Here is a 26511-nt window from a genome sequence, read left to right on the forward strand (position 1 = left end):
AAAAGGGTGTCTGCAAGGGAGAAAAGGGGAGTGAGATGTAAACCCCGAGGGTGGGATATAGGTGGAGGAGGGATGGAATAAAGGGAGAAATGGGTGCACGCCAGGGTGGGGAAGGTGTGGGGGCACAGGAAAAAGAAAGGAGGAAGAGGGTGGTGTTATTTTAAATTGGTGGTTTTATTTTAAATGCTCATAACATGTTGTAATGGAATGTGAGGTGTTTTTTCTCCAGTTTGCTTGTGACCTCACTCTGGCAATGTAGGAGGCCCAGGACAGAGAGCTCAGAATGGGAATGGGAAAAGGAGTTGGCAACCAGGAGATCCAACAGTGCTTTTTTGGGTATTGCCAGAAGGTTGAATCTAAAATTCCTACCTCACACAGTTAGATGGCCCCTTCACCCCATCACGTCCATGCTAACCAGACGTGAACATAGATGTTAACCTCATTTAGCAGAACTTGGTCCACTGCCTTCTATGCCTTGGTGATTCAATTGCTTAAGATACTTTAAATATAGTGAGTAGGAAAGAACTGCAGATGCCGGTTTAAATCGAAGGTAGACACAAAATGCTGGAGTAACTCAGCGGGTCAGGTGGCATCTCTGGAGAGAAGGAATGGGTGACGTTTGGGGTCGAGACCCTTCTTCAGACTGATGTAGTAAGAGTTGCTTCCTCAATTGGCCACTGCGTTTCCAGCTTCAAGCTGACAGATGTTTTAGAAAAAGATAATCCTTCTCTTCCGTTTACCCCAAACCCAACCTTCTAGTTTTAGACCTCTTTGCTGTAGTGATGTAGACGTGCCCATGCTGGAGACAGGACAGAAATATAATTTACATTTTCCTATGAGGATTATAGATGTTGGTGTAATCTAGAAATTTTAATTTTTTGGCAGAAACGCGAAGTTAATTTTAAGCACATTTAGTTTTGGTTCTGTTTATTATTGTCATGTGTATCATGATACAGTGAAGCGCTTGTCTGCAGGCAAATATTGTTATCCAGTCAAATCATACTGTGTACGAGTACAATAGATCCTTTCCTAGAACAGCACACAGCGAGTCGACACGTTCTGGTGCCATTTTACAACTTCCCCAAGTCTCTGAAAAATCTGATCTTGGCCTAAGAGAGATGCAATTTCTTATCTACTCACCTTAAGGCCCGGTGTCCTGGCGGCACTGGATCAATGGAATAGGGGTCGGCCTGGTCCAGTTCGACGCCATCGGCTCTTTCCACGGCCTCTCTGTGCTGCTGCTGCAGACTGCGTTCAACCTGCCTGCTTGCTCACCTGGGGCACGTAATGGACATGTTCGGCCATTCCTGCGCTGTGCGGCTATATGATCATGTAGTGGGCTCCAACCCCAATATCTTGTTTCCTCATAATCAAGGGTTTATCAATGGTTTTCCTTTGTAAAATGTTTCCTCTTTGTACCAATGACAGCAATTCATAATGTTTGAATATTTATTTGCAGCTTCATCTTAGAAAACTGGCAGCCCCAGTGGCGCAGCTGGTTGAGCTGCTACCTCACAGAACCAGAGAGCCGGGTTCCATCCTGACCTCTGGTGCTGTCTGTGTGATGTTTGCACATTCTCCTTGTGACCACATGGGTTTCCTACAACTTCACCAAAGATCTAGGGGTTTGTAGATTAGTTGTCCTCTGTAAATTGCCCCTCGTGTGTAGGGTGTGGATGAGAAAGGGATAACAGAACTAGTGTGAACGGGTGAGTGATGGTCGGCGTGGACATGGTGGGCTGAAGAGCCTGTTGCAATTTTAAACAAAAGTAACACTTCAAATAAAATCAACTTTCAGCATTAACATGGGCTTGAGAGTTTTTTTTTATCAACTTGGAGCAGCATATTTTGTGCAATTTTAATTGAATGATGCAAGTCATAAAATGCCGCTTAGTTTGGAATTTGTGGTTATCCCTGGCAACCAGAGAAATGTTATTTGAAAGGCAGCTCTAGGAAGTGTATCGAACCTCATTGCTCATGCTCTGTATTAGTTCACACATGGTATTACGTAATTGCTACAAGCAGACTGTGGATATTTTTTTCTTCCATATATAGTATACTAAATGGGTTGGAAGGAAAATGAATGCGTTATTTTAGTCCAGCATCACTTGTACTGTTCATTTTTACAGAACGCAAGTATATTTTTATTACCCAATACCAAGTGAATGATGAATTTCATTACTTTGTATTTTCACTAAACTAGACCGGAGTTATTTTAAACCCCAAAGCAAATAGATATATTTTAAACATTAAGATATAACTTTGGGAAGAATTTAGGAGCAAGCAGTCTTCAGTTCTGATTATGTCACATTAATGATGGCTAAATACTTACATTATAAATTTAAGTTTAGATTTATTATTGTTGCATATATCAAGGTAGAGTGAAAAGCTTTGTTTTGCATTCTATCCAATGAAATCAGATAAAACTATACATAGATACAAATCAAGCTAAACATAGTACAGGCAGAGCGCAGGGAAAGATACAGAGTACAGTATATATCTTTCGGCATTGTAGCGGACCAGTTTCAGAGGCAAAGTCCAATGCCCCAAATGAGGTAGAGGAAAATAAGACTGCCCTAGTTTTTGGACTATTAATTTTTTAATTGTTAAATTTGCAAGTTGTATTGCAAAGGAAATCAGATTATCTTTAAGAAATGGTTAGCTAATTTGTTAATATTGTAGGTACTGAGGATTCATTCACTTGCAAGTTAACTAATTTATTATCCTCGGCTTTGAATTTTAGTCGTACCTCTGCACAATAGAAAACCAAGTTTATTTAAAATGTGTGTGTGTGTGCGTGCGTGTGTGTCAATCAGCAGGGACGCAAGTGACGCTTCCTCAGCTACTACAAAACGCGTTTTGTATCGGATGTCTTTGGACTGGAATCGTTTAACTCTCCAATGATCGCTCCACAAATGTCGTGATAAGTTCAAACATGCAGCATGAAAACCAGCCCTTCGGCCCACCGATTCCATCTACACCGTTCACACTGGTTCCGTCTTATTCTACTTTTGCATCCCCTCCCTACACACTTATGGTCATTTACAGAGGGCAGTTAACCTACAAACCGTCACATTTTTGGGATGTGAAAGGAAATTCATGTGGTCATGGGGAGAACATGCAAACTCTACACTGACAGCACCTGAGGTCGGGAACCTGGGTCTCTAACATTGTGAGGCAGCAATGCTGCCAGCTGCGCCACTGAATCTCCCTGTTAAAAAGATGTAGCATCTATGCTGATGTAAGTGGTAGAACAACTAATCCAGTTCTATGATGGGTCACGATAAATGTATGTGTATGATTATTCCCGCCACTGCTTTGTGTTCTTTTAGCACGTTGCCTTGCTCTGCCTCATCACTCTTCCCACTGCCTGATCACTCCATGCTATCCCCTGCCTGTTCTGCACTCTACCCTGTACTTCTCATTTCCTCTTTTCCTCCTTCCTGTAGGCTCTGATGTTCTTTATATTGGTCCGTCGAAAGGTAAGCTCCAATTTACCCTTGATTTTTACGATGACAAGTATTACTATGTCTTGCTGTATCTGCACTGTTGACTTTTGATATTCCTCTCCTCTTTGTACGTATGCAACTCTAATTCTGCAATGTATTAAAAAGGAACTACAGATGCTGGTTTATACTGAAGATAGGCACAAAGTGCTGGAGTAACTCAACAGCATGGGCAGCATCTCTGGAGAAAATGAATAGGTGATGATTCAGGACAGGACCCTTCTTCAATGTGAAGAAGCATCCCGACTCGAAACGGTATTTATCCATTTTCTTCAGAGATGCTGCCCGACCCACTGAGTTACTCCAGCATTTTGTGTCTATCTAATTCTGCAGTAATGCTTCTTGCTAAATATTTCCTGTAGCTGAAGAAAATTCTATTGCTGTGTCTCCATCAGGAAGCATTTACTCGAGTCCAGGATTGTATAGCAAAACAATGACTCCAACCTACGACTCTAGAGACGGCAGTCCACTTTCCCCAACCTCCGCTTGGTTTGGTGACAGTCCCCTCTCGGAAGGCAATCCCAGTGTGCTTGCAGTGAGCCAGCCAATTACTTCCCCGGACATTTTGGCTCAGCTGTTCAAGCCCCAGTCACTACTCGACAAGGCGAAGATGAACAAAGGGTATGCTTGGCTAGTTCCTTTTTTTATGTCTTTTCCAAGTCTGTACTTCAGACCTGCATAAATTCACTTCAACCTTTTGTGTGCTTTATTTCAGATGGCTAGATTCGTCAAGGTCTCTGATGGAACAAGATATAAAAGATAATGAAGTTTTAATGCTCAGATTCAAATATCACAGCTTCTTTGATTTAAATCCAAAGGTATGTTTGGCTATTTAAAAAAAAACTCAGCGCCTGTGCAACTTCTGTGGAAGATATGGATAGGCAATATTTTGCAACCCTTCAGACTGATGTGCTGAAGGGGGGGGGAAGAAGTGAAAGATGGGAGAGAGGTTGGGGTGGGACAAAGCCTGGCCATTAATAGGTGGATGCTGATGAGGCGGGAGAGGGGTGGAGAATGGAAGATGGGTGGACAAAGGCTAGAGGAGAAAAGTTTGTCAGATGAGGGGAAAAGAAGAGCGAAATGTGAAGCCGGAGGAACGGATTCAGGAGGCGGGGAAAGGGAGGAAGTATAGTGGGATAAATGCGTTGTGCTCTGGGGTGGGGGTGGGCACTGGGAAGAGAGGAGAAAAAAATGGAAGAATCGGTACAGAAATAAAACCCTGATCTTGTGCTCTTCCGGTTTGTGGGGTTTTTCTATTTGCGCAAAAACGGTATGCGATAACGGTACGATTTTTCGCCCCCTTACTCACCGTTCTCCTGTGCTGCGAGTGCAACAAGTTTCGTTCCGATCGATCGTATATTGTAAAAGTTATCAAGGTTTAAAAATCGTAAAATCCGCGCATGCGCAGATTGCTGTCCTTCGCCGCCATGCAGATTGGTCTCGTACCCTGTCATTCGGGAAGGGTTGTCACCGGGGTGGCGACGCCCCTTCCTGGCACCATCGCCACACTGATTGGCCATGTCCTCTGTCAATCGACTGGAGGTCGCCATGGTGAAGGAGTGGTGCCGCCGCCCGAGGAGCTGCGGCCGCGCTGTGCCTGGTGGGGAGGGTGGTGCCGCGGATCGAGCCTGGGGACTGGGCCCGGACTGGAGCCAAGGATGAGTCTGGGCCTGGGCCAGTGATGAGTCCGGAGATCCTGCAGCACGGGAATAAGGGAGGGAGGGGGGAAAGAGAGGTAGGGTGGGGTAGAGGTGTAGGGATGGGGATAGAAGGGGTCTGGGATGATGGGCAAGGTGGGATAGAGGGGGGAGAAGAGGGGGACAGGGAGCGGTGAATTTGATGGGAGGGGGATAGGCGTGAGTGGTGGAATTTTGCCTTGGGGGAACGAGTGAGTGGTGGAATATTGTGTTGGGGAAGGGGTTGTGTTGGGGGACCAGGCCCCCGTGTAACAAGGACGCAAAGGGTCCCACTTAGTCTAGTGTTACCTAAATTGGAGAATTCCATGTTCAAAGCATTGTAAGCTATCCAAACAAAATATAAGGTGCTGTTCCTTCATTTTGCATCTGGCCTCACTCTGGTAATGGTGGTTTGCTTTACTGTTGTTAAGGGGGGTTTGGTTTTCTATGTTATGGATCGTTTAATTTTGAAGCTTTATATAGCACAGTGACATGCGTTGTGTCTTTGCTGTACCTTTTCTGTGAAAGGCCTCTGGAAACTGGTTTTGTGCTAACTTCTCTTCATTCAGTGGACTGAATAATAAATACATTCCAGACACAAAAAGCTGCAAACGCTGAAATCTTGATCAAAGCACACAAAGTGCTGGAGGAACTCAGTGGGTCAGGCAGCATCTGTGGAGGGAATGGATAGGTGAAGTTTCAGGTTGGGGTTCTTCAGGCAGGAAGGAAGGTCCTGAAGGACTGGAATTTACACCCATCCATTCCCTCCATCCCCTGACCTGCTGAGTTCCTCCAGCACTTTGTGTTTTGAATAAATCCTCTTCAGTTTAATCCTAGTGGAAGACATCAGGCCATAAACACATCCACCAACTGTGTCAATACTATGGGTCAGGATCTGTAGAGGGAATTGAACTGTTGATATTTATTTTCAATGGACTGAGGAAGGTCATAAGTGATAGGGAATAGAATTAGGCCATTCGGTCCATCAAGTTACTCTGCAATTCAATCCTGGCTGATCCATTCTCCTACCTTCTCCCCATAACCTCTGACACCTATACTAATCAAGAATCTATCTATTTCTGCCTTACAAATATCCACAGACTTGGCCTCCGCAGCCTTCTGTGGCAAATAATTCCACAGATTCAACCCAAAGAAATGTCTCCTCATCTCCTTCCTAAAATAACTTCCTTAAATTCTGAGGCTATGACCTCTAGTTCTAGACCCTCCCACTAGTGGAAGCATCCTCTCCCCATCCACTCTATCCAAGCCTTTCACCATTCTGTATGTTTCAATGAGGTCCCCCTCATTCTTCTAAAATTCAGCGAGTAGAGGTGAGTGCCGACAAACACACATCATTGGTGAACCTACTCGTTTCTGGGATCATTCTTGTAAACCTCCCCTTGACCCGCTCCAGAGCCAGCACATCCTTTCTCAGATATGGTGCCAAAAATTGCTCACAATATTTTAAATGCAGCCTTACCAGCCCTTTATAGAGCCTCAACATTACATCCCTGTTTTTGTATACAAACCCTCTTGAAATAAATGCTAGCATTGCGTTTGCTTTGAAGGGACTCGGTCTAAAACATCCTCTCTCCACTGACATTCTCTCCACAGACTGCCTGACCTGCTGAGTTTCTCCGGCACTGCATTCTTTTGCTGTGAATTCCACGGTCCTTAGTCTCTTGTGTTTCTGTCAATACTGTTGTGGTTGCATATTTTTAACAATCCCAACCACTCAATATTTGACAGTTGCATAAACCACAAAATACAGTCAATACTCAGCAGATTGAATCGCACGTATGGGGGCTGAGAGAATCGAAGTTGCTGACCTTTCATCAGACTACTTTGTTTTCTTGCAAACACATTAATTGCTTTCTTGCAAACACATTAATTAACACAATTGCTTCACAGAATATTTAATCCTGGCAGAATAGAAAATAGGAATAGATAGATTCAGAGATGAGTTTGTTTTCAACTACTTAAATCTTGTACAGGTTTTCAATTTCTGCTATAACCTTACACAGGCCACTTGAATGCAAATATTTGAAATTATTGGGGTAACACTTGACATAAAATACTTGATAAAAATCCAACTCTCAAGACACTTTGCGTGCTGGCCCCAGAGAAGAATCTATTATCATCCGATACAATCGCTCTACTCTTAAAACATTTCTAGTTGTTCTAATGATATTCTCTTTACACTCTCTACTCCTGTGCTCCACCTATTGCACTTGAGTTTGACTTCATTGTATTCATATATAGTATATTATCTGATTGGACAGCATGCAAACAAAACCTTTGCACTGTGCCTTGGTACATGTGACAATAATAAACCTAAGGCTAAACCTGCTTTACAATGAGATGGCTTTTGTTGGTGATAAGTGAAGTATTGTTAATCCAGGAACTGTAGAATGAATGAATGATACTTCATTGTCACATGTACCCAAGTACAGTGAAACACTTTGTTTTGCATACAACCTGGTAAAATCATATAGCAGACCTCACTTAGGCAGTCCACAACTGTCGCCACGTTTTGGCGGCAAATTCACTGAACAGGCTGTCTGCTGCCGAATGTGACATCAGGCCCACACCTCTTTATGTGTCTCCGATGGCCCTCCTTAAATCTTCGACATTAAATATCTTTATGTTTTTTATTAAATTTGGAGGAGAGGGGGGTTGTGCTACTGTATGCATTTGCACAAAATATACCAGTCCTTCTTGTGTTTTGTTTTCTTTCAAATTTCAGTATGATGCAGTGAGAATTAACCAGCTTTTTGAACAAGCTAAATGGTCAATACTGCTGGAAGAAATAGAGTGCACGGAGGAGGAAATGATGATGTTTGCGGCTTTGCAGGTAAGCGGATTTGGTGTTTGATTGAATTTGATAAAGATCTGCATGTTTAAACTTCTCATCATCACTGCACTGGCAGTGAACATCCTCAGAGCATGTGAAAGAACTAGAGCACAGAAACACATACTTCGGCCAGCAATATCTGTGCCAAACGTAATGCCGATAAACGCATCTCTTCTGTCTGCACGTGATCCGTATCCCATCATTCCCCACATATCTATGTGTCTATCTGAAAGTCTCTTAAATGCCACTGTCGAGTCTGCCTCCACCACCAATCCTGGCAGCGTGTTCCAAGCATCCACTACTCACAGTGTAAACATTGTGCCCTGCAGACCTCCTTTAAACTTTGCCCCTTTCATCCTAAAGCTTTGCCCTTTAGTGGTTCATATGTCCACCCTGGCAGAAAGGTTCAATGGTGGCACGGTGGTGCAGTGGTAGTCGTTGCTTTGCAGCGCTCGAGACCGGGGTTCAATCCTGACTACGGGGTGCTTGCCTATACGGAGTTTGTACATTCTTCCCGTAACCTGCATGGGTTTTCTCCGGGTTCTCCAGTTTCCTCCCACACTCCAAAGACGTACAGGTTTATAGGTTAATTGACTTGGCATAAATATAAATTTTCCCTAGTGTGTGTATTATAGTGTTAGTATGCGGGAATCGCTGGTCAGTGCGGACTCGGTGGGCCGAAGGGCCTGTTTCCGTGCTGTATCTCTAAACTAAACTAAACTATGCCTCTCATAATATTATATACCCATTCTAGAGAAAACAATCCAAGTTTTGAGTCGGACAGAAGTGCTGCTTGATGTGACGGGTGGATGGGATGGGCTCTGTGCCCAGAATGCCCAGAGGCAATTTTACATGTTACATAGAAGCATTTGTGAGCACACCACATAATAGCATGATATCAGTTTGCTATTTTTAATGTGTGTGTGAGGCATCTGTTATCAGATGAGGATCTGATTTAATTAGCATGATTCCTAGTTGTGTTGTAAACATACTCATGAATATGAGCACAGCACCATTTATAGCCCATGCATTTGACAAAATTCAATTAAATAGTCAGAATATTTCCCATTTAAGGTGGAATTGATGGACTGTATCCATAATTCCAGGTTAGGATACTTTCATTGTACTGTTGTTAATTTCTGAATTAATTTCTGCCGATTGATTTTTATTTTTTTTTTAATTACCGCAATTTCTATTAATCTCAAAGTCCGATTGTATCGAGATATGATCACATAGCATGTAGAACAGTAAGGATCGGACCAAGCCCTTTGGCCCCAATTTCCATTCCTAGCCTGAAGCCAAATGAATCTTCTCTGCCTCATTTGAATCTGATCTCTCCATTCCTGCGATAGGTACAAAAAGCTGGAGGAACAGCAAAAAGTTACTCCAGCTTTTTGTGTCTATCTTCGGTTTAAACCAGCATCTGCAGTTCCTTCCTACACCTCTTCATTCCTGCGTATCCCTGTGACCATATCTAAATACCTGTTAAACACGCTATCATATCAGCCTCCATTACCACACTTGGCAGTGCATTCCAGGCACCCACTGCTTTCTGTGGACAAAAAAACGCACCCTGCACATCGCCTTTAAACTTTCCCCCTCTGACCGTAAAGTTGTACCCTCTAGTTTATGGTGTTTCCATCCTGGGGAAAAAAGGTTCTGAATGTTTACCCTATCTATGCTTTTCATAAACTTTTCTGACTTCCTGACTCGTACTCAAAGCCTTGACCGATGAGGGCGTACGTACCATACCACTTCTTTAACACTCTATCTACGTGTGTTGTCACTTTTAGGGAGCTACTAGATCAAGTGCAGACCCGTTGGGTCTGCTCCCCCAACGCAGCCGTTCCCTACCCGTAGCCCCCACGGGAGACGTGGTCCTCCAACTCAAGCGGCTCAGGAATGAGCAGTGCGGCTGGTTTTAAATGGCGTCTTTGAGGCGAGATGCGGGCGCCAGCAGCCGTTATGGTTGCTGGCCAGCAGGAGGCGACAAAATGAGTGAGTGGGGGGGGGGGGAGAAGGATTTAAAGAAAAATGTGGACATAAACATAACAAAATCTAATGAGGAGTGGATAATTGGAATGAAAAGTGAAATGTCTACCGAAATGGCTGCTTCTATGGGTGAGAAGCCAGTTTATTTTTGAAATATTGGGGGGTGGGGGGGGGGGGGGGGGAGAAGGATTTGATTAAAAATGTGTACATAAACACGACGAAATGTAATCAGGAGTGGATACTTTGAAAGAAAAGTGAAATCTCTACCGAAATGGAAAAGATGTCGGCGATTCTGCGTCTGGATTCGGCGTGGCAAGGAATCAAAGGAAGAAAGGCGGCCGGCAGCCGGACATGTAAATGGATCCATTCCGATTGGACATCTGCGAGCATTGGGCATTGTGACATCACACGATGGAACGAACCAAAAGGCAGAAAGGCAGCCGGACGGACGCCAGGCGGCAGCCACACAGTTTTAATATATAATAGATGGAAGGACCCTGAGATCCCTCTGCACATCAGTACTCTTAAGGGTCTTCCCATTAACTGGATACTTTCCCCTTGAATTAGACCTCCCAAAGTGCAACACCGCACACTTGCTCAGATTAAACTCCTAAGGCACGTGCTATCAAATTGTTGCAAAAATCTATTTAGCCGCCGCTCCTCACTGTTGCGATTAGATTTCTTTTAGTTTGGGGGCCAGCGAGCAGAGGATGGGATAGGTGGTCCTGGCCATATAGCTAAATTGAACAGAGATCGTAAGCCAGAACTTGGGGTAGTGGTGAGTGGTTCGTTCGCCTCACTTGACATTGGTACCAACTGAAGTCGTCCCCAGTTTGGCTGTTGTTCCCTTGCTGTTGTGCCACCCTAACTCAGAATGATGAGGCGCAGTGGAGGGGCAGAGTCTTCTGTGATGTGGGCTTCAGAAGCAAGTTGTTCTGAAGCCCTGGTCATGAGAGAGCAGGGAGACACAGTTAGCCAACAAAAGCAGATCCTGAAACATGACCAGTCAGCAAAGACAGAGCTATATCTTTTTTTAAACTTCATAAAATTATTTTAGTTGAATACTTTGAAATGTTTTTAATTGTTTAAAGGTGTTTTAAAATTACCTGATTAATTTGAAGCTGTGTCAATTGCGTGATACTTTCCCTTCTCTGTTGCAGCCACTTCCCTCCATCCCAATGAATGGTGCCTCTGTTCCTCGAGTGAGCAGATTTGCCACATAATGGCACGTTTGTGCTTTGCTCTTGGGCTCTCAAGTCCAGAGTCAGAACACAGCCAGGGAGATGGTGGTGGCTTTCTGCCAGTTTAAGGGGAAGACCTGAATTTCCTGAACCCACAGGGACTGAATGCTGGTGGGTTTTACATTTACCAACATGTTTTGGTCTTCTGAATTTCCATTACTAATCTTTGACCCAAATCCAAGATTCTTTCTTTTCCCTGTATCCTTGTGCACCTGTCAAGCAGTGATTCATTTAACTGCAGATTTTAAAAATCCAGGCATGTGTAGATCATCATATGCCATTTGTCCCAACTTTGCCATTCAAGAGGTCTCATCTAAGCTATGTGTGGGAAGGAACTGCAGATGCTGGTTTATACTGAAGATAGACACAAAGTGCTGGAGTAACTCAGTGGGTCAGGCAGCATCTGGTGAAAAAGGAACCCTCTGTGAGTTACACCAGCTCTTTGTGACTATCTTCTTACCTAAGCGTGTCCCTTTTGCCCACTCCTTCTGGATTTAAATCTTCCCGTCTGGGTTCAATTATCTCCATTCTCACAATCATGAAGTGGCGAAATCCAGTGAGCAGGCAGGTGACTTTCATCAAGTGGTGCAGGACGAACTGTCTGTAAATCGCTGCAGCTTACTGCAAATGAGATGTACTCGAAGTCCCAAATCCCAATTTGTTTAACCTGAGGTAAAGTCTGCCCCAACAGCCTGGGGTCAGGAGATGACATGGGAAAATAAACAGCGGGCCACAGCCCTGACTGTCCAGTGGTTCAGCTATGAAAGGCGTGTGTGGTTGCTGGAATAGTGATGGATCGGGTTTGGCTCTAGGGTCAAGCAGACTGATACTCAACGCCTTGGTACTCTCATAAGCAGGAAGAGTAGGAGCGTGGTGGAAACAGAATTGTCACCTTGCATTTTATTGTCAGTGTATTACCTTGTGGTGTAGCTGCTGTAGAAATCTTACACATAACCTATGTTCATCACCCCACAGCAGGAATAGTCATTGAACCATCCAAAATAGCACTTTTTAAAATTATTATTCCTCTTCGGCAGTGCCTATTGTTTGTAGACAAAAAGATGATGGTACACGTAAATTAAAAATTCAGCTTCATTTATTAACGATCCTTTCCATCAAAGTAACCAATGTTGGGGGCTCTTTAACTTGTAATTTAATGCCTGAACTCTAAACAAGGAAATGTTCTAATTCATTCACGTATGTTATCCATTGACTAAGAAAGATTACTAAACGGGTTGCATTCGAGGTGTCAGTTCGCTATACTGGCGTGTACCATCACAAAAACAGCACTGCTCTTCGGGATGGTGTTGTAAGCAAGGCCATATCTAATGACTCTGAATTTGTGGAGAACAGCATTCTGTCGTTCTGTGATGAAGAGACTCACACAGTGCTCTTGAGTATGAGTTCCAGGAATTGGAACCAGCAATGATGAAGAAATGGGAATGTATTTCCAACCAGGTATTTTGCTGGAGGGACATGCTGGTGTTTATCTACAGCTCTTGTCCCTCCAGGATGCTGAACTCTTGGATTAGGTATGTCCCTTTCGCCAGTGTTTGGCCCATATCCCTCTAAATCTTTCCTATCCGTGTCCAAATGTCTTTTAAATGTTGCTATTGTACCTGCCTCAACTACTTCCTCTGGCAGCTTGTTCCATATACCCACCACCCTCTGCAGGGAAAAAAGCGGCCACTTAAACTTATGCCCTCTTGTTCTTGTTTCCCCTACCCTGGGTAAAAGACTGCATTCATCCTGTCTATTCCTCTCGTGACTTTAAATACCTTTATAAGATCACCACTCACCACTCATATGCTCCAAGGAATAAAGTCCTACCCTGCCCAACCTCTCCCCGTAGATCAGGTCTTTGAATCTTGCCAACATCTTCGTAAATCTTTGCACTATTTCCAGCTTAATGGCATCTTTGCAATATAGCAGGATGACTAAAACTGAACCTAACCTCACCAATATTTAGTATAACTACACCATAATGATCCAATTCCCTGATTGATGCCCAGCATACCAAAATACTTCATCATCCTGTCTACTGTGCTCTTAGACTTAGACAGTGTGGTGTGGAGAAAATAACCTGCTCCTTAACACCTTAAAGACCAAGGAGATAATAATAGACTTCAGGAAGAATAAAACGGACATGGTACCATTAATTATCAGAGGGGACTGTGTGGAGAGGGTGGCGGATTTCCGCTTCCTGGGAATCCATATTGAGGAGGACCTGACGTGGAGCGTGAACACCTCTGCGCTGCTGAAAAAGGTCCAGCAGAGACTGCACTTCCTGAGGGTGCTCAGGAAGAATAACATCACTCAGAGACTGCTGCTGTCCTTTTATCGGTGCTCCATTGAGAGCCTCCTAACATACTGTGTATGCGTATGGTACACCAGCTGCACAGCGGCTCAGAGGAAAGCGCTCCAGAGGGCCATTGACAACGCCCAGAGGATTGTCGGATGCCCTCTCCTTACCTTGGAGGACTTACACAGTTCCCGCTGCATCAAAAAATCCCAGAGTATTATAAAGGACATTTCCCACCCCGGACACTCCCTGTTTGAACTGTTACCGTCAGGCAGACGGTACAGATCTACAAGGACAAGGACAAACAGACTTAAAAACAGTTTTTACCCCACTGCTATAAAGGCACTAAATGTAGCCGCCAAGGAACGCAGGGGCGATACATACATACATGAAATCGACAGAAGGATGTAGGGCTGGGTGTTTATGCGTGCTATTTTTATGATATTTATTTTAGTTGTTTATCTTTTTAAATATTTTACTTTGTATGTATCGTTAGCTTTAGAAATGTTTGAATGGTGCACTGACTGGCTGACATTTTACAATTTCGTTGTACATGGTTCATGTTACAATGACAATAAAGAAACTATTCTATTCTATTCTAGATCACTCTGCTCAAGTGATTCCCTTCCTCTGGCTCCCTAGAGGAGGGACAGGGTGGGTGATGCATATTTACATATTGCAGTAATATTGCTCATATCAGAATCTCCCTGAGTAGTAAAGGTTTGGTAATTGCTTCTCTATTCTGAGGGCCACACTATTGCTGTCATTTTCTGTATCATGCCGAGGTAGGCATGGTGTTGTTAAAATAGGGCGTAGTGAATTGTTCCTGGGAAGTACAGTGGTGGATTTTGGTCGAAGTCTCGGAAAAAGTGACCTGTTCACAGCAATGGAGATGTTGGCCCGAAATGGTTAAAGTCGTACCCGTAAGACAAAATGTTGAGAGAAATTCAATGCTTTAACCAAAGCCATGAGTCCCATTCTGTTTCTGTAACTCATTGTGCATTTTGAGTTGGACTGTTTTTAGAGGAAGTATAAAAAGACAGTTCATTTTGTCATGTCAAGGCAGGGAAGAAAATAAATTCTCCAAATATGTTTTTCTTGGTAGATGTTCAATTATACATACTTGCCATTGAGTCACTGAATATAAATAGTTTAGTGCAGTGATTTTACTTGGCTTGAACATTAAATCCATTATATTTTCAATTTCCATTTAAAGCCTTGTACTTTGAAATCTAAACTGGCACCATGCTTAATCTCCGCAAATGTATGATGCTTAATATCGCCATCCTTTCGAGAACATTTGTGTTAGCTCGGCTTGTAAAAATGCAGAATATTTAAATTATTTTGCCACAATTTTATGAATATTAAATTAGTCTGACATAATTGGCATCTTAAATTTCCAAAAGGTACAAAGTTATAGTAGCTGCTAAAACCTACTGTCTCTGAATGATGCAGTAACACATTTCACACAGAGGGAGGTGGGTATATGGAATGCGCTGCCAGAGGAGGGAGTTGAGACATTTATATAATAATAATAATAATAATAAATTTTATTTATGGGCGCCTTTCAAGACTCTCAAGGACACCTTACAAAATTTAGTAAACAGAATACAAAACATGTAAGCAGAATGAAACAAAACAAAAAATAACGACAAAAAAATAAAAAATAAATAGTAAAGACATCAACAATACACAATTCAAAGACACAATTCAAAGACACAATTCAAAGTATATGACACTTGGACAGGTAAATGGATAGGAAAGATTTAGAGGGATATAAGCTAAATGTGGGCAATTGGGACTAGTTTAGATGGTTGTCTGGGCCGAGTTGGTCCAAACAGAGTTAGCTGTATGACTGTGTACCTCAATCTTTTGCAAAGGCTTGATTTCCTTCCAAAAGTCTGGTGCCCAGAAAATACTCCCATCTGGGGTTTTTAATTGAGAATTTATATAATCATAATGTAACTTTCTTGTTTTTAATTCCTCTGTTGATAAAGAACAGATTTATGATTTAGTATATTAAGTTGTTCAAATTGTTAAACCAGCATGAAGTGAATGGTCTGAAAAAGGGTCTCGACCTGAAACGTCACCCATTCCTTCTCTACAGAGATGCTGCCTGTCCTGCTGAGTTGCTCCAGCATTTTGTGTCTATCTTTAGTTTAAACCAGCATCTGCAGTTCCTTCCTACACATGAAGTGAATGGAATCCCACAAGATATTTACCTAAAAGGTATAGAACAGCAAAACTAACTCTAAGCATTGTTAGCAAATTTAAAATGAACTGCATAATAAAATTGGAGATTAAAGTTTTCAGAGAAAGTCATGAAATTATAGGGTATTTAGAACACGATGTAATCGCAGATGAGAGGTTGCAAAATGGCTTTTCCACATCACTAACTTCACTGGTTTTGTGAAGGGGAGATCCTACCTGACGAATCTGTTGGAATTCTTTGAGGAAGTAAATAGCAGGATAGACAAAGGAGAATCAGTGGATGTTGTTTACCTAGATTTTCAGAAAGCCTTTGATAAGGTGCCGCACGTGAGGCTGCTAAAGAAGATGAGAGCCCATGGTATCAATGGGAAGATACTAGCATGGATAATAGAAGGCAAAGTGACAATAAAGGGGGCTTTTTCTGGTTGGCTGCCAGTGACTAGCGGAGCTCCGCAGGGGGGTCGGCGCTGGGACCGCCACTCTTCATGTTGTATATTAATTATTTGACTGCGGGGATTGAAGGCTTTGTGGCCAAGTTTGCAGATGGTGCAAAAATAGATGGACGTGCAGATAGTATAGAGAAAATGGACCCTGCAGAAGGACTTGAACAGGTTGGGAGAGTGGCCAGAGAAGTGGCAGATGTAATACAGCATAGCAAAGTGTGGAGCCATGCATTTGGCAGAGGGAATAGAAGTGTAGACTATTTTCTAAATGGGGAGAGGATGCAGAAATCGGAGATGCAACGGACGTGGGAGTGCTGATGCAGGATTCCCAAAAATTTAATTTGCAAGTTGTATCGGTCGTAAGGAAGGCAAATGCAATGCTAGCATTTATTTCGAGAGCTCAAGAATACAAAAAACAGGGATGTAATGCTGAGGCTCTAAGGCTCTGGAGTGGATGTGGAGATGATGTTTCCACTAGTAAGGGAGTCTAGGACCAGAGGTCATAACCTCAGAATAAAAGGCTATTCCTTTAGGAAGGAGATGAGGAGGAATTTCTTCAGCGAGAGTGTGATGAATCTGTGGAATTCATTGCCACAGATGGCTGTGGAGGCCAATGGATATTTTAAAGGCAAAGATAGATAGATTGTTGATTGGTACTGGTGTCAGGGGTTATGGGGCGAAGGCAGGAGAATGGGGTTGAGAGGGGAAGATAGATCAGCCACGTTTGAATGGCAGAGTAGACTTGATGAGCCGAATGGCCTAATTCTGATCCTATCACATAAACTATGAACACATGGTTATATTATAAATCACTTGATGATTTTGATCTGCTTATTGCTTAAAATGTTCGGATCTAGAGAGCAGTTTCATTAGCACCTCCCGAACCCTAATCTTTGGTGTGTCGACCACTTCTGTGTTATGTATGCATGGAAGTCAGAAACATGCTGGAGGTTAGAAGTTGATGCGTCTGACCTACCACAGGATTTGGCATTGAGTCTAATGGAGGATTGATTGATTATTGAAAGATACAGCCTGGAAATAAGCCCTTTAATCCATTGGGTCCATGCCGACCATCGATCACCTGTTCGCACTAGTTGTATGTTACCCAGGTTTTGCATCCACACCTTATACACCAGTGGCAATTAACCTACAAATGTGTTTGACTTTGGGACGTAGAAAGAAAAGGGGAAAGATGAGAGGGGAAATGTTTCTGACTTCATGAAACTGGGGCACATGGAGGAAACCCACGTGGTCACAGGGAGAATGTGCAAACTCCACACAGCCAACACCCGAGGACAGGATTGAACTCTGGTCTATGGTGCTGTGAGACAGCGCTTCTACCAGCTGATGGGTCCAGTAGTTGGCATGTAAACAGTGACACCATTTATTGCAACCCTTTATTCCAAAGGTGCTTTATTTATTTCGACCCAACTTGCCCACAACGACCAACGTGTCCCATTTACACTCGTCATTTGTCATTTAGCTTTGTCATATATTTCTTATTGATTAACGATACTTTTAAATTATTTTTAAAATTTTCCTTTTAAGAAATACTAAATTAAATCCATTTATTCTCTTTAAATGGCTCAGATATTCCAAAGACACTTTACAACATTGAAACTTGCCAGTGACCATGGCAAACAATCAAACCCTGTCAGGATGTCTTGAGGCCTGGACAAGACTGTCTGTATTCAGGTTGATGTGGTGGTGTGAATGAGTCATCCATGTGGTTCAGTAACTGGTTTAGTCATGCGAATGTGACACATGGAAAATGAGCACCAGATCCAGAAATCCACGGCAGTTCTTTTGCGCCCCATGTGGAAGTTCCAAATTATTTGCCCAAAACCAATATACTTGGTTGGGGAAGGTAATATCCGGGTTTATTCGAGTGCTTGTTCATCTGTCAAATGGCAACTGAATTTTCACACTTTCTAGGCAATTCCTTCTTTGAAAAATGTGACAAGTGACATGTGGATATAGGTGGGAGCGGTTGGTGGTTCTGAACTTAGATCTGTGTATGATCTGCATTTAAAATGAAATGCTCTTAGCCTTTTTGGGGTCCAAACCCTGAGTACCTTCTTCCTGAAGGGAGGCGCTGTTGAACCTCTGAATCCTTCACCATGATGCTCTGGCAATGATTACAGTATGAGAAAGTGGCATTATACACACCACGTTTCTCCTTCCTCTCTTCCCTGTGTCCCACCTGGATGCATATTTCTCCCACTGTCCCACCCCTCCCCATGCCCTCCCTTCCACCTATATCCCTTGGGTTGGGCAAATGGGACTAGCCCAGTGTGCCAACTTGGTCGGCATGAACAAGTCTGTGTGTGCGCATGCACGCGGCCACCAAGAAGCCGCGCCCCAAAATTGTGGTCCTCCTCCCACCCCCTATGTTTTGTCAGCGATTTCCGCCCCTGGACCAAAGGGCCTCTTTCCATGCTGTAAAGCTCTGTGACTAGTTCAGTCCAAATGATATCACGGTTTTCAAAAGTGCTTTCCTTTTGACTTCCTTATTTGACTTTGTATTTAGCCAGCCAGAATGTTAGAAACGTAAACCACTGCTTGTCAGCCTGTAAATACACTTCAGGTTGTTTTTTGTGTGGCTTTGCTTCCTGAGAAAAATGTGCCAACTGTCCACAGGATAATGGTTTTCCCAGCTGTGGGCTCCACAATCATCACTGCATGCTGTGACCTTGCTCTACCACCCACCACCTCACCTTCCTGCTCCCAACTTCAAGCCACTTTGTATTGTCAGAAACGTTGATTATTAGCAGGTGTTGAAATACATGTTAGGCTTTGGGTACATCCACTATTGAGGGTTTTAGAGGCCAAAAGTGAAATTTGTGCTTTTGTGTACCTTTAATCTAATCTCGTGCTTTCAGAGTCAACAGTGTTTAATTGTCACATGTAATGGCAAGGGAACAGTAAAATTGGTGCTTGGTGTAGCTTAACAGCCCCATTAATGCAATAACACACAGATAAATATATAATAATCAGTAAAACTAAGTAACCATCAACAATCAGTAATACTAGGTTAATAGACCATAATAGTACAACAAATTCCGTGGACATAGTCTTAGACCATAGACACAGTCCATAGAAGATCACAGTTGCTGAGATTAATGTTCTACAGTGTTCAAGAGCCTGATGATGCTGGAAAGAAGCTGTCCTTGAGCCTGGTGCTCACGGATTTCTGGCTCATGTACCTTATGGCAGTGAAATGAGAACATGGCCAATGTGGTGTGGGTCTTTGATGATATTGGCTGCCATTTTAAGGCAGTGCTTCATGTGGGAAGGTTAAAAGCTGTGAGGGACCAATCTTTAATCTCCTTCGTTCCTCTGCATTTATTTCATCAAACCAAACCGTGATGCGACCAGTCAGTATGCTCTCTACCGTACACCTGTATTTAGCCACGTATCAGATCTCCTGAATATTCCGAGGAGGTAAAAGCATTGGTGGGCTTTCTTTATGATTGCATCAATGTGCTGTTGGTCCTGTCATTTTACTTTTTTTCTGAACCATTTTGAAGAGATACAATCATATTCAACATTTTCTGACACGTGTCCAACTAAAAATGCAAGCAAGTAGTGATTTCAAAATCTATTGAGATGAAAAATCTGAATTTAATTCCCAAATTAATACTACATTTTAAACCTGATTCTTCTTCAGCACTGTGTGACTCAGAATGTGATGGGTATGTGATAATTGTGCCCTGTAGTGAACCAAACCATGTGATAAAATAGTCAGTTAGCACTTCTTTGTATCTTTGCAACCTTTGACTGGAAATTCCACCCCTCCAGTAGTTTCTTTCTGTGAAATGGGGTGTCCCTTTTTAAAATAGTCCGGCAGCTGGTTCTGCTGGTCTCCTGTGTTATCATCATTATAATATGCTGGTGGGTGCATGCATGCAGTGATACCGACCCTACAATTGTTAATGCGATTTGTCTCTTAGCTCTGAGCCCCCAGTCATTAATTTGACTGCATGGAGCCCACTGCCTTGTCGGTCTATGTTCCTGCTCTTGCACCTGCACTGCACAAGGGAGAAGTAGGACTTGGAGAATCATTTTGCAGCTGTTGCCAGGATTACTGAGACAGGCAGAAACCAATCGATTTATTTTAGCGATGTTCAGTTTGTGTGGAGCAAATGCAGCAGCTGGAACCTTTTACTTTTATTTCGGGTGGGTGGAAGGTAGGAAGAATTTATTTTTGCCTTTGATTTGATTTGTGACGGCAGGCATACTCTGTCTCACTGCTTCATAGCAAATGTGGGTTGTTAGAAGGGCACACCTTTTGCAAGGCATTTCCAGAGGAGTCACGATGGCTGAAATTTTAGATTGGGTAGCACTTAAGGATGAGGTGGATCATTGTAAATTTCCCTTCCACCAAAATAAAAAACACGACAAACCAAATTGAAATAAAAATGTGATTTTTCTGTCATGTAGGATGTTTGCATCTGTGGGAAGATCAGCATTTATTACCCATCCCTGACAGCCCCTGTGTAGGTTTCACTGAATTACTACCAGCGCTTTGGTTTTTATAGCCCATCTATACTTATAATTGCATACTCCAGGTAGTATTGAATAAATCCTCAGATTTCTGTTTACTGGATGTACATTTAGATAGGTATAGATAGGTATAGCGGGAACCAACCAGGGAATACTCTGAAACTCGGCAACTTTGGTCTAAAACTAATGTACTAAATGGTAAAGGAAACTTGAGTAATTGGTAAAAATTGGGAGATGGTCTGTGGCTGACATTTGTGGGAATATTGCACAATTCTCAGCAAAGCTGTATGTCATTTGAGGAATAAAAATGAAAGATGATCCATCCTTGGTGAAATTAAGCTGTCGCGGTATCAAATTGAAATAAAACACATGCAAGGTTGAAATGACTTTTGAATGTCAGGGGATTTAAATGGGTGAATCAGGCAGAGGATGACTAAATAATAATAAAAAGGGAGAAAATGACGTTAACTGGCAAGAAATAGAGGAGTTTTTATGTGCTGTATATATCAATAAATAAAAAAAACAGGATGAGACAACAGTTAGAATTCAAACTGAGGAAATGGCAAAGACTGAACAAATATTTAGTATTTTCTTCATTGTAGAAAATGGTAAACAGTCCCAATAATAGTAGACAATTAGGGCAAAACAAAGGAGTCAAAATGAAGGGTGCAATGAAATTCCTTCTTTCATGAAGTATACATACAGTAATAATAAATACACCAATAGATACAACAACTGGTAGAAAACAGCAGAATAGGGCCAGGTTATAGTGCAGTGTAAAAATAAATTGAAGTACAGTAATACCCAAGAAAGTAAAAATGCTGATGTGCTTTCATTGTGAGGGGACCTGGTTAGGTTGTTGGTGTTGTGGATGCCTCGGAACTTGAAGCTGTTGCCTGCCCATCTTTAGAGGAGCTCAGTTGATGAGGACAGGGTTGTGTTCACCCCCCCCCTCGCTTCCTTATGTCAATAACCAACTAATTCGTCTTCTTGATGTTAAGGGCTAGGTTGTTGTCACGACACAAGGTTCTTGATTTATTTTCCATTCTTTGTCGCAGTTATTGTTGATACAGCCGAAAGCGGTGATGTCGTCAGTGAACTTGAAAATCGAGTTGGCGCTGTACTTGGCCACACAGTCATGGGCATAGAGAGTGTACAGCAGGAGACTAAGCGCTGAGGGTCAGAGTGGAGGAATACTTATCACTTATTCTAAGCAGCTGTGGTCTGCCAGTCAGGAAGTCCAGAGCCACTTCCAGAGTTTATGGATGAAAATACTCACTGCTACGGTGTGGTAGACTGATAGGATTCTGACATAGGAGTTATTATTGTCAAAATGGTTCAGAGCTGCAGTCACGTTGACAGGTAATGGTGGTAGATGGCAGAATGGATTAAGTTGAACAGTTGATGCAACATTAGGATTTTAAGAATCCTTCAATAAGGTGCCATATGAGGTGATTCAATGAATTAAAATTGCACACCATCTAAACTGAAGTGCAGATTGAGAATTGGCTCACAGATAGAAGACAGTGAGTAGGAACAATCAGGATGCTTTGAGATTGGGTGCTGATTTAAAGGATATGCCACAGGGAATAGCACTGAATCCCAACTTTTCTGAGTTTATGTCAATGATATACAATACAATACAATTTATTTGTTGTCATTTGAACCTCATTGAGGTTCAAACGAAATTTGGTTTCTGCAGTCATACACACAAGGAAGAGAACCAAGACACAACACAATTGACACAAACATCCATCACAGCGCATCTCCTCCTCACTGTGATGGAAGGCAAAGACTTACCTCTCCCCATTCTCCTCCCGATGTCAGAGTCAAAGCCCCCGGCGACGATGGTAAGTGTCCCACGGTCATTAAAGCCGCGCCGGGCGATTATGTAAGGCCCCGCTCCAGGTACTCTTCAACCCCGCAACTCGGGCGGGAGAAGTCGCCGTTGCGGAAGCCCCGAAAAGCGGTCTCCCAGCAGGGACCCGCGGGCTCCCGGTGTTACTGTCTACCAGACCTGCGGTAAGCCTCCGAATCTCCAGGGTCGGGTCGCAGCTGCGCGCCACCACAGCTCCTCCCGCTCCGAACTCAGCCAGCTCCATAATGGTAAGTAGGTCCGCAGGCTCCGCGACTGGAGCCCCAGGTCGTTCCGGTTGGAGGCCGCTCCATGGTGCTCGGCCCCAACGACAACGGAGACCCGACAGAGAAAAGGTCAGGTTCTCCTTACAGGGAAAAGATTTTAAAAGTTTCCCCACCCCCCCCCCGGCCCCCACACACATACCCAGTTTAAAATAAAATAAAAACTACATTCAAACGAGACAAAAAATAATAAAAAGACAGACGGACTGCAGAGGCCGCTGCGACGTGAGTCGCGCCGCCCACCCAATATAAATTCAATGATGGTATACGATATCAAATGGAATGATTCTGTGCTTCCCAATGATATAATGGCGGCGGCAATGGTGGGGATCATCAGCTGTGCCTGGAGTGAGGCTTCGGGATGAATGTAACAAATTAAGTGTACAGGCACGGGCGTGAAGTATTATGTAGAGAAATGTAAGGTCTGCCTTGTTGTCATGGGATCTGTTAGATGCATCTGAGAAGGAAGATGAAGCTCAAATGTTGGAGCTTTCTGACAGTTCTGTGTTGGTCCAGGCCTGAAATACGTCCTCTAAACTCAAATCAACCTAAAACCTTCTGCTGGACAAGAATGCCACGTCTGACATCTAACACCTCAGTATTATTAATGGCCAAACGTTAAACTGGACATACCATTCAGTTTAATACGGTACTGTGCAATGACGTCCTGTCTTCTGTTCAATTAAATGATTAAGAATTCTTACCGCAGTTTTTGTTCCCGGCACTTTACAGTTTTGTTTAGATTAAAATTGCTTGTATGAAAAAAAAACTCCGATCACATGGCAATTTTCTTTCCTCTAGTACCACATCAATAAGTTGTCCATTATGTCATCTGAGAATCACATGAACAACAGCGAGAAGGAAGTGGATGAAGTGGATGCAGCGCTTTCTGACCTGGAGATCACTTTGGAAGGAGGCAAAACATCAACCATTCTGGTACGTACTGTCTCAGCTGCACGTTTTACCCAGTGGGTTAAAGGGCAATTTGTTGTGATCCAGAAATCAGATCACCAAGACTAGAGCGTGCAAACATGTCTGGCAGCTAGAGTTATCCAAAATATTGAACGCTGGTTACATCACTCTTCCTGTTGTCAAGCCAAAGCTGAAGGAAAATTAGTGAACGTACAAAAGTAGAGAATGGGAGGAGGCTGATTCATAGATTTGTTGGTGACATAAAGATAGCTGGAAGAGCGGTTAGCGAAGAAGGTTGTGGAAGGGTACAGAACGACATGGATCCGATGGGAAGTTGGGCAAAGCAGCAGCAGATGGACTTTAATCCATATAAGTGTGTGCTCATGCATTTTGGGGCCATCAAGTGCTAACAGGATGTATATCTGTAAATGGCAGTGACATCATGAGATGATGTACAGAAGAACCTTGGGGTGCAAGTTCATAGCTTCCTGATGCAGTTGGATAGGGTAGTGAAGAAAGTATTCAGCTTTCTTGCCTTCATAGGCCAAGGCATTGAGTAATAAGAGTTGGGATGTCATCTGTACAACAAATTTGTCAAATTGCAACTGGGGTATTGTGTACCGTACTGGTTGCCACATTATTGGAGGAATGTGCTAGCATTGGAAAGAGTACAGAGGAGGTTCATCAGGATGTCGCCTGGGGAACACGGTGGGGTTGGTCGGGGGCTGCAGTTATACAGTTGGATGAGCTGGGTTTATTCTCACTGGAATATAGGAAGCTGAAGGCTGACCTTTATTAGAAGTTTATAAAATGATGAAGAGCATAGAGAGGGGAAATAGCCAGTTTATTTTTTCCTGGGTTGTGGGGAATTGCAAAATAAGAGGGCATTGGTTTAAGGTGAGAATGGGGGATATTTAACAAATCTGGGACCAAATTTCATGCATGCAATGTGGTGGTTGAATGAGTTGTCTGAGGGGAATGGTCAAGGCAGATACAATTACAATGTTTAAAGATACTTGGATAGGAAAAGAGTAGCGGGATACAGGCGATGCAAGCAACTGGGATAAGTGTTTTATCCATGCTTCTCGATTAGCATGGATGCTTTGATCTGAAGGGCCCTTCCCTGTGCTGTACAACGATTGCTCTAAATAATATACCCTCTTATCATAAACCCTGATAAAATTCCTCGTGTGTGTCTTGATAGTGTTACTCTGGCATTTTTACAATTCTTCCTTGCAAAAACTAATGGCTGTCACTTAAATTGGAAACCATTTGAAGTATTCCGTTAACAGCCTACAGATATCTGCACTAAGTTTAGTTTTCAATTGGTGATCAATGGGTTTCATTGTTTTATCAAAATTAGCTTGTTAACTTGGAATTTGTTCTTCTTTCAGGGTGACATCACTTCTATTCCTGAACTGGCCGACCATTTAAAAGTTTTCAAGTAAGATTTTATTTTTCTGTTTTGACTAATTTTGTCCCTTTCGGAACCTAGGACTTTATGCCTTGGAGCCAGGCTAGGTCTTTATTCCATGGAGCTCAGGGTTCTGAGGGGTAAACTTGTAGAGGTGTATAATATCATGACATTGTAGAGGTGTATAATATCATGACATTGTAGAGGTGTATAACATCTTAACATCAAGTTGGGCGGAAGGGCCTGTTTCCACACTCTATGACTATGAGGGGAATCGATAGAGTGAATGCACACGGGCTTTCCCCCAGGGTAGGGGAATCAAAAACTAGAGGGCATAGGTTTATAGTGAGAGAGAAACTATTTAATAGGAGGGGGAACATTCTCACACGCACGGTGGTGCGTTTCTGGAACAAGCTGTCAGAGGAAGTAATTGAGGCAGTTACAAAAAGAAACATTTGGAAAACATTTTTTATTAAATATGCAGCAGGGAAATATGGCCTTAGGCCTACCGAGTCAACGCCAACCATCGATTACCCATTCATGCTAGTTTTATGTTATCCCACTTACAAAGGCTAATTAACCTACGAACCCGCATGTCTTTGGGATGACGGGTACGTGGATAGGAAAGGTTTAGAGTGACGGATCAACCATGGGAAAATGCGACTAGCTTAGATGGGACATCTTGGTCAGCATGTACAAGATAGGCTGAAGGGCCTATTCCCGTGCTCTATGACTTTGTCTTTCCTTTTAATTTATTTTCACCACATTCAAGCAACTTGATCCAAATGAGCAGATTATTGTATTATGCATTTGCCCCATCAGGCTTTGCTGACTTAATTACAGAATGCAAACCATTTGGTCTCTCTTTCTTGATGAGAAATAGAGGGCAGATTTTACTTGTAGAAGTTCTGTTTGTTTAATGCAATTTGTTTGTTTAAAGCACAGTAGTGCAGCTGGTATAGCCACAGCCTCACAGCGCCAGAGACCCATGTTCGATCCTGACCTCGGGTGCTGCCTGATAGAGATTGCATGTTTTCCCCATGACTGCGTGGGTTTCTTCGGGTGCTCCAATTTCCTTCCATAGCCCAAAAGATGCAGGTTTCTGGGTTAATTTGTCTCTAAATTGTCCCTAGTCTGTAGGGAGTGGATGAGAAAGTGGGTAACATAAAACTAGTATGAATGGGTAATCGGTGGTCACCGTAGACTCGGTGGGCCGAAGGGCCTGTTTCCTTGCTGCATTTCTAAACTTAGCCAGAACTAAAATTTGCCCATAACAAATGAGCATTATGGCAGGTAAGTCCCAGAACAGAACAGC

At 42.9% G+C, this 26511-nt stretch overlaps 1 protein-coding gene across 8 annotated transcripts in view; it reads left to right on the plus strand.

Annotated features, from left to right (window-relative positions):
- The window catches only part of fermt2 (FERM domain containing kindlin 2), a 122015-nt gene that overhangs the window by 63092 nt on the left and 32412 nt on the right, over positions 1–26511 (plus strand). For 5 of the 8 annotated variants that reach the window (XM_033027268.1, XM_033027272.1, XM_033027271.1 and 2 more), the window contains exons 5-10: positions 3450–3482; positions 3902–4127; positions 4222–4324; positions 7929–8036; positions 23672–23806; positions 25177–25226. In XM_033027268.1, the coding sequence (XP_032883159.1) occupies positions 3450–3482; positions 3902–4127; positions 4222–4324; positions 7929–8036; positions 23672–23806; positions 25177–25226 (655 nt within the window). The remainder of the gene's footprint in view (positions 1–3449; positions 3483–3901; positions 4128–4221; positions 4325–7928; positions 8037–23671; positions 23807–25176; positions 25227–26511) is intronic. The other 3 variants (XM_033027273.1, XM_033027275.1, XM_033027274.1) reach the window with 1 other exon arrangement.

The sequence above is a fragment of the Amblyraja radiata genome, chromosome 9, assembly GCF_010909765.2.
Source record: "Amblyraja radiata isolate CabotCenter1 chromosome 9, sAmbRad1.1.pri, whole genome shotgun sequence".
NCBI classification, from domain to species: domain Eukaryota; kingdom Metazoa; phylum Chordata; class Chondrichthyes; order Rajiformes; family Rajidae; genus Amblyraja; species Amblyraja radiata.